Consider the following 9317-nt stretch of genomic DNA (forward strand, 5'->3'; position numbering starts at 1 on the left):
AAAATTCTGAGATGGGAAGTCAAAATTATGAGGCAAATAACAAAGCTGTGAAACAAAGTGTCCAAATTTTGTAACAGAAAAAATCGAGTTAATACGATTAAAATATAAGGGGTTATAAGGTTCATATTATAAGGGAAAAGGTTGGAATTATGAGATAAAAAGTAATAATTATGAAACAAAAAGTCAAATCAGGAGACAAATGTCAAATTTATTTCATAAAATTTCATAAATTATAAGATAAATATCAAATAAATAAGGTAAACCATCAATCAAAGGTTAATTATAAGTTGAATTCAGAGGTAAAACAGTGGACATAATAAAATCAGAATTCATTTTTTACAAAATTAAAATCAAAATTTTGAGATAAAAGTTGAAATTATGAGGCAAATATCAAAACTATAAAATAAAAATTGAAAAAATATGTAATAAAAATCAAGTTAAAGGGATTAAAAATTTAACAAGAGGTTTCAAAGTTGGTCATATTATCAGAGAAAAGGTCAAAATTATGAGACAAATACCAAAACTTTGTCATAAAACATTGAAACTATTTCGTAAAAAAAAAATCAAATTAATGAGATGGACAGTTAAAATTTGAGGTTGCAAAGTTGATAGCATTAGATAAAAAGTCACATTTTGAGATTAAAAAGTCATCACCATGAAATTCAAAGTTAAGGTATGAGGCAAATGTTAAATTTAGTTGATGAAAATTCTTATGAGACAGATATTTTAAAATGAAGAGTTAAAATGTCACTTGAATGAGATGAAAAGTTTAAAATCTTAATCTTAAGTCTTAAATCTTAAAAATGTCCTCTATTTCAGAGTAGTATTTTTGACTTATATACCCAAATGTTTCTTGTTACTAAGTATTTATCATCCATAGTCTGTCATCTATCAACAGCTTGATAGAAATGAAAAACAATAAGCCTGAACAGGAATAAGGAGAGTATTGTGTGCGTGTTTTAATGAATGTTTATCTCTCAGTATCTTTACATGCAGTTTGCCAGGTTATAATCAGAATTTATTACTGTTATATATCTCAGGTTAAGAATGGATGATGAATGTTTATAGGTACTATTAAAATTAACTATTACACAGAGAAGACATTGACCTTTTTGGTGATTGTTCAGTGTTGTTCTGGGTTATTTTACAGCAGCAAAGGAGACGAGTCCAGAAGACTCCGGTAAAAGCTGAAAGCACAAATGAAACCGAGATGTTGTCACATGCTGTTGTTAACAAAAGACAACATGTGACAGGGATGATGGTAGTGGGAATACCAGGAAAAATCTCAAACATCATCATCCTGAGAAGTGACTGATAATATCACAGCCAAAACATAGTGATTCTTTATGCTAATTCTTTTAGGATTCTTACGCTGTTGTCAGTGTTTTTCAGTGTTATTGAAACATGCTTATCATCAGGGCAGACAAACACATGATTTACAGTACATCTTCATATTACATTTAAGCCTGGATGGATTTGATAAGACACTTTAACAAAACTGGAAATGAGGGTGAATCCAAAATAAGTAAAAAGTGTGACTGTTTGTACTTTATAAATGTTCCAAATAGAGCATTCATTACCTGGCGATCTAAACAGAATATACGGACTGTATTTTAACACTTTTGTTGTTAAGGGGTCCAGATATAGATACATTATTTTATTGGATATGAAACTATTTATTTTGTCTTCAACAGACACTGTGTCTTGAATTCAGCTGGGACTGTGCGGCACATCTTTATTTGGTTAAAATTGTTTCCGTAATGTGTTCATGTGTTTAAAAAATAGGACAATAGATGAAATTTTAAAAAAGTTGATATAAAGACATGCTGGCTTATCAATATTGGTGTCTTTCATATTTTTGTGCACAAAGAAACACTCTTGGTATCTACATTGGGGTAAAAATAAAGATATATGGCTACCATTCTTGTACAATGCATTCTGGGCAGTGATTATCAAATGTTTGCATTCTTCCTTTTCCTATACTGAATGTTATGCTTACAGTCTTTGAGTTTTAACCTAAGTGGAATTACAGTGGACAATTAAAAAGAAGCTATGGCAATTTTAATGTGGAGAGTATAATCAGAGTGCATTCTATTTTTCAACTTCTCTCAAACTTTAAAAATGTAGTGTGTCTCTTTGTAAAACATACAAAAGGTACTGATATTATTCCACAAAGGTTAGTGTGTTCTTTATGCAGGACTCCCTTTAAAGCTCCTGTGAGGAACTTTTAAAGTCAATTTTGGTGCCCTCTGGTGGACAAAGCTGTGAGCTTTAGCTCTTTGTTGGTGTCTTGTACATGCTCAGCATGTGATGTTTTGTATTTTTCCTATAAGAATCCTGTTCAATCTTCTTTGCAGAGGCAAGTGTAAATAAAAAGGCTATTTGGCAATGCGCTGTCAATCATAGCCTCTGACTCAAAGCAGCGGTTACAGACATAAAAAAAACATAGAAAAATAATAATGAATAATAGATAATAAATGAATAAATAGGTGGTTTTAAAGGTTCGCTATTGAAGGTTTCAATCAAGTACTGAAAAGATTATAGCTAATTTAATAATTAACAGGCTCCTCAAGAAACATGTTTAGAAAGCTACTTTTAATGCACTATGCTTCTCAACCAATGGGCGGCGCTAATGCGACTGTACGGGAGTTATCCAACAGCCAATGAAGAAGACGAACATTACAGAAAACGGAAGAAAACAACTTCAACGGTAGAAGTTTTTACTTTTCTTTGGGAACAATGGACCAGACTCCTAAGTTGCAAGTAAGAAAATATTACAAACGTTTATTCCTTAAGAATCCTTGTTTATGTTTGACTGTTGTCATTAATTTTCAGCCTTGTAGTAAATTCATAGACTAAATTCTAAAGTTGACCTCTTGACTTGGCGTGTTTGTGAGCCAAAACGTGAAAAAGGTCAATTGTCTTGCTGGCTAGCTAAGGGGCTAATTAACCACGGCTAATAATGTTCATTAACTACGAGTACTGTCATTTTTTTTTTTTTTTTTTTTTTACCAAATCTCAATTCTATCACAATGAAGGTCTCTTTTCAGAAAGTTAATAAGTTAAACTAGTAATTGACCACAATAATAAAAAAAAATGAAACAAGGCAACTGACCTTCGTTGGTGCGATGTTAAAGTTAGCAGTGCAAGATTAGCCGACCACTAATGTGTTATACAGATAGGGGAGTAACGGTGCTTAGCAATGCTGTCAAAGACCGATGTAAATATTGGCAACCTAAATCGATGTACTAAATATGAATAATGCAGAACTGTTTTATTTTTCAACCAGCAGGAGGTGCTCTCTGCTTTGGACTAGTTTTCTCTTTAGGATCTGCATCTAAAAAGGCAGCAAATATGAGCGTCTCTTTCTATTAAGTGAATTGTGCTATCACAGTTACTGTACATCTTATGAAAAATACCTGTATTAATATTAAGAAAAAAGAAAATATTGAATTCACGTACTATTGAATTTAATTATATTTCTCATGAATTGACTTTATATTGTGTATGGATATTGTGATACTTGTGATAACAGTCAAACAGATTTTCCATTTTATTTAAAATTAAATGTTTGATTTGTCTCAAGAATAAGACTTTTTATATTTCTGTGTCTACTTTACAGGCCCATGTGTCAATCCAGGAGAGATTTTCCCATCCTCCACTGAAAAAATGTGAAAACTGCTGCATTCCAAGCAGATATCATTGTCCATTTTGTATACCGGAATTTTTCAAGCCTTCAAAACTCTACATGATCAGGGAGCACATGGAAAGTCATTTTAAGAGAGCTGTTTTTGCTGGGAGTAAGCATTTTAACCCTTACCCTTTTCTTATTCTGTCATCATAACTGTCACCCTCTACTAATTTTTATAATAATATTTGTTGTTCTTTTTTCAGAGTACACATTTCACAAATGTGCATTGGGGTGCAGAGACACGCCTCATTACCACTGTTTGTTCTGTCAGCGGACGCTGATAAGGAAAATAGATTTTAAAAGACATGTAGTATCATGCAACAGAACCTATAAGCAGATAGTCGAAAAGTTAGGCCAAAAGACCCAAGCTGAAGGACTGCAGGCTACACTGAATGCTGAGGAGAGTGCAAGCCCATCTCTGGACGTGGTAAGACCATGATCATGTGCTTTTATGATGATCTTTATGTTCTGGCAAATGCCAATCATCTTTTATCTGATTTTGTGTGTAATGATGGGTTGATGATGGGAACCACTGCCCTACCAATAGATGGGAATTTGCAAAATATAGCTGTGGAGCTAGGTTGTATTCATGAGCTGTGATCTCTTAACTTTGAGGTTGTCAAACTTTTTAGCACTTCAGTACTACGTATTTTAAAACTATATGATTTCTACATGTACTTCAAGACCAGTGGGTAGGGAAGCAATAAGTCTGTCAAAAATGCAAGTAAACTCCTACATTCTGTTGAAATTCTTCGAAATTATGACAGTCTTACAGTACTGAAACATTGCCATGGTTCTATGTTATTTTGATTGTGTACAGGTCAGGTTCAGGTTTTGCCACAGTGGTGTCAAAAGCATTTATTATTGTTTGTCTTGATTTGATTATATTGAAGTCAAAGATTCCTTTTTCTTGACAGCCTTACTTAACCATAATTTTCTGTCACAATGATGGGAAAACACAGACTACCTTGTAATCAGGAGCAATAGATCGAAAGAAGCTGTCAAAACTGCTGCAAACAGCTGAAAACAAAAACAAAAATATTGTTTAAGAAAATGCCTGAACAGTTCTGATGTATACTCCATTTTTTAAAATGTTAGCTAAGTTTGGGTATTATTTTCTGTCATAAATGAAAGGCCTTAAAAACCAACTGGCTTTGAGTTGTATACCAAGGCCACAGAACCCACATTTTAATTTTTTTTTATTTAATGCATTTGTCTTGCCTTCACAGGAGAAGGACGATGACTTTATAGATGTGAACATGATCTCAGATCCAGAAGACCAAACCAGCCAAGAAGAGGGCAGAAGCGACACTCTGACCATCCATGACTTTGGATACAAAGCTGAGAAGCCAGTGTCTTCTACATGTCATCAAACTGTGCAGACAAACTTTGACCAACCTCAAGACTGTGACGAGTTCTACTTCATGAACCTTGTGAAGTTGTTCAAAAAGCTGTCCAATGCCAAAAAGGCTGACGTCAGGATGAAAATCGAGAGGATCCTCTTGGAAGCAGGGTTTGAGTAAAGAAAAGCTGACACTCCTAAATGGTAACATTTTTATGATTTGGTGTTTATCTTGATTTATTGGAGGAATTGTCAGAGGGTGTGTACTGAGATTTATTTTCTGGCTTTGTTCATTCACATTGTACCCCGTTATGCCTTAAAACGTGCCTTTAAACATCACCGTGAACTAAACTACTGTCATTTTATAATGCATTTCCACCAAGCGGTTTGGTTTGGTTTGGATCAGTACAGTTTGATACATGAAGCCCTCATCTTGCTGGTGTTTCTGTGGCTAAACTCATCCTTACTTGGTAGGAAGAGGTGTAAGGCCAGAGATATACTTGTTGTTTCACCTTTACAGCTACGTTATGAGTGTGATTGTAAATACACTTGCGTATACATAACATGTTTTACTACAGCGTACATGAGAGCTCGGGGCATTTACAGCAGAGATTAGAACTAATATTACATTAAAATTTATAATCAGTATAACCACTGGATTAGCACAGACTAATGGCTGGTAGTCAGAACACTCCATCTACAACCCCTTTCTATAATGTTTTCTTCAGTGTAATGTTCACGGTGTATTGGTTGATTTGGTTACCATGTTAACTAGTGGCTCTCGCCTCCAATGTCTGCATAACTCACTTTTGCCACAGTCCACCCACAGCCAAGTAAACTGCAGAGAAAATCACAGTTTTCTAAAGAATTTTTTTGCTTTGCCTTTGTATATGAGTGCCTGCTCTACCCACTGAGCTGGACTGGCGCCCACAATTTGTTAATTTTTGAGGATGTGCACAGCTGACAGGCCAAGAACCACTGCAGGAGACCAACAGTGGGTCTAGCTCCACATCTTTTAGGGTCGGACAAGTATGCCTAGGACCCTAGCAGAAGTAGGATGGTACAGATCGGTTATTTTAGTACCAACTTTTGACTGAAGAAATAAAGAATTTCATGACATAACCAAGGTCTTGCAAATCAACCTGCAGGCACAAACTTGAACAGTGCAATCCGGTCATTGTTTCAGATCAGCGTGTAATAATCAGTGTTTGAGAATCTCATTTGGGGACTGCAAAAGTGTTCCTAAAAAGCAGCACACAGAAAAAAAAGTAGAAAAAAGAAGTGACAGGACTTAGATTAACTTCTAGATGAAGTTCCTCAATCATGTTTTTCTGCTATGAGCTACTTTTTACCTGTGGTTTGTCTAACTAAAGCCTCAGGATATGTTTAGGATTTCCTGTGATAGAACTGAGTTGTATGTGGGAAAAAAAAACATTGTTACTGGGTAGATGATGTTTAAAGGGTTAAAGTTGTTGTATATTTACAGCTTATTTTCTGTCATTTTTAATGTTCTAACCAAGGATTACTACCTCAGCTTTTTGAAATGGATAAAACATGTCAAGCTTTTGTTTGTGAGCCTGAGATATACTACTTGTTTACTGTTTTTCAAATAAAGCTCACACTGTGACTGATCTTGGGTGTTTTTCCTCTATTTTTACCTCTCACAGCCTTCATAGCTGTGTTGTTAAAAAGTCCCGTTTCCTTACAAAGAGCCAGACAGAAATAATCTCTACAAAGATAGCAATGACGGTTTGTTTTACAAAAGGAAGTGGTTAAGTTGGAAATGACTGTCTTCCAATGCTTAGAGGTTGTGTCATAAATGATGAGCTAACATTACTGTTTCATCAAAGTTAGATCTTTGTTCTCATACTAAAAATAATATGTTAATATACAGTATTTACACAAAGAGATTTGGGTTTAAAAAGGAGAAATGTCTATAAGCAGATCCAACAAAGAATGACATAGGAAACATTTCTGGAAAAATTTTCCCTGAACCTCTTCAGATGTTCACTGAAAATGATCCAGAAACGATTAAATCCCTACATTACACAAGACATCACCTCAGGCAGTGAAAATTTCTATAACCAAGAGAAACTATTACATAACGCCCTAACCCTCTGTGATTTGAGTCACTTGTATCATGTCTACAGATTTCATTCATACACATTTATTACTTTACTAAATGCCCACAGCTTTGAAATGCAAAGAAATCAATGTTCAGAATCACAAAGTGTGAAATGTTTGACACGTGAAGGGTTAGATATACCTCAGATGGTACTTAAGTATTACATAACACATAGTCTGTAGTTATAAAGTAATACAGTCTATTTGCTCTGTTTCTTGCATCAAGCTCATTCATTGGCTTGATATCCGTATCTGTTGTCTGAAAATGACACTCTTCATACCATACTGATAGTATTTCTAGTTTGATATGTATGCCTATTCCTGCACCAGTGTTAGTATAGATTAGGCCAAGATCAGTGCTTCCTTAAGTGTGGGCTGCAACCCCTTAGTCTTTACAATGAATAAAAATCAGAAGCATAATTATTAACATTGAAATTCCATTTTAAATCATAAAAATCCCTTATTTCATGATCATGTATTTTTTTAAAAGTCCCAGTGCTGATAAAACAAATCCAGAAGATTTAACTTACATATTATCTTTTTGTCTTTTATTTTGTCTGATGTTAAACTGGCATCACAGTTTAACTGGTGAAGACAATCATGCTACTAGGGAAGAAGTTTTAGTTTAACAAAGCATGTTTAAAGAGGATACAGTTGACTCTGCAGATAACTGATCAAAACCCACTTAAATTCTTTCCTAATATTCACGTCTCTGCAGAAACTGATTATCTAACTAGGAAGTGAACAGTAAAAAGGATTTAAGGGATTTTAATAGTCAGGCAAAACTTAGTAGTTACATTGAAATTTTCTGTTAATGAATTAAAAATGTATAGAAAACACCCTGAGTCTCATGTTATGGCCGGATGAGGGTTTTGTTGAGCAGCAGGAGGTTTGAATTTGGACCACAGCATGCTTAAGTCTGAATAAGTCTGCTCTGCACTTTACACTGCCTTTGTGATCCTTGATATTAGAGACTTTACACATGTACATTACTCTGCGTTCTCTTTTTTAACTATAGGTTTGTTGCTTACCCTGTCTGTATCTTCAGCCATTTGTGTGCATTGAAGAAAAACCTTTTTGAACCATTTGGTGTTGTGATAGGACATCACCAGCAGAGATCACTGTAGCATCATCTGCATGCTGAAAAACAAACTTTCCAGTATGGAAGCACATTTCTGCTTCTTTAAGAGAGAAAATAAAATAGAAGTTCAAAATTAACAGATATAGAACAGAATTATGTGAAATAAGTGATGATTATAAGATAAAAATTAAAATTATGAGATAAAAAGTCATGATTATGAGATAAAAATCATTAGACAAAAAGTTAAAACTATGAGCTCAAAAAACTAATTTATGAGAAAGTAACTATTTCTTGTAATTATCAGATTATACATCATTTTATTATTTTTCTAAATCTCATAATTTTGATTTTTATCTATTTGATTTCTTTCTCTATCATTTTAAATTACTACTTCAAAATTTTGACTTCTTACCTCATGATTATGGCTCACTTTTCTAACTTTCTCACAATTAGCAATCCAGCATAGGACAGAATGTGCTTAGATATGCTTCAAAATAAAAACAGCCTACTTCAAAGCTTTTTCAAAACAAAAAGTACAATACAGTCCAGAACAAGCTTCTTCTTTAATTATTTTAATTTTGGAGTAGGTGGTTGTTCTGCGGGGTTAAGTTTGGACATCACTGCTCTTGGGCATGTTTAAAACCTTTTGTGTATCTTGATAAAAAAACAAACACACAGCAGATTCTTTTAACATTTAATAAAAGATCTTAGTTCAAGACCAACAATGAATAAAAAACAATGTTTTGTTTTCTAAAACATTTCTATTCACATTTGTTGTAAAAAGGATTAAATCAAAACAATCTAATATACAAGAATGGAGCAGATACGTCTGTAGAAACACAGCAACAATCTCCACATTGGTAGCATTTTAAACTTTAAAGGTTTAAAATTTTTCCTGGAAATAATTTATTTTCCAGGATCGTTAGGTTCCAAACACACAGTATTTATTGTGCAGGTCTTGTGCTAGCAGTAGCAAATGAACAATGTGCAAAATAAGATCCATTTAACAAAATTTTCATTTGTTCCCCTTTCCTATTCAGACTGTTTCAAACAGAGATCAGGAAAGTTGGGACTGCAAA

At 33.9% G+C, this 9317-nt stretch overlaps 1 protein-coding gene across 1 annotated transcript; it reads left to right on the forward strand.

The window, feature by feature from the left end:
• The first annotated feature begins 2677 nt into the window (after positions 1 to 2677).
• On the forward strand, positions 2678 to 6665 carry LOC121522967. Its single transcript, XM_041807712.1, has 4 exons — positions 2678 to 2763; positions 3623 to 3800; positions 3895 to 4118; positions 4921 to 6665. Exons 1-4 carry the CDS (start codon positions 2740 to 2742, stop codon positions 5212 to 5214), a joined length of 720 nt encoding a protein of 239 aa, XP_041663646.1. The 5' UTR covers positions 2678 to 2739; the 3' UTR covers positions 5215 to 6665.
• Positions 6666 to 9317: the final 2652 nt, after the last annotated feature.

Source organism: Cheilinus undulatus, linkage group 1 (assembly GCF_018320785.1).
Source record: "Cheilinus undulatus linkage group 1, ASM1832078v1, whole genome shotgun sequence".
Classification (NCBI taxonomy): Eukaryota; Metazoa; Chordata; class Actinopteri; order Labriformes; family Labridae; genus Cheilinus; species Cheilinus undulatus.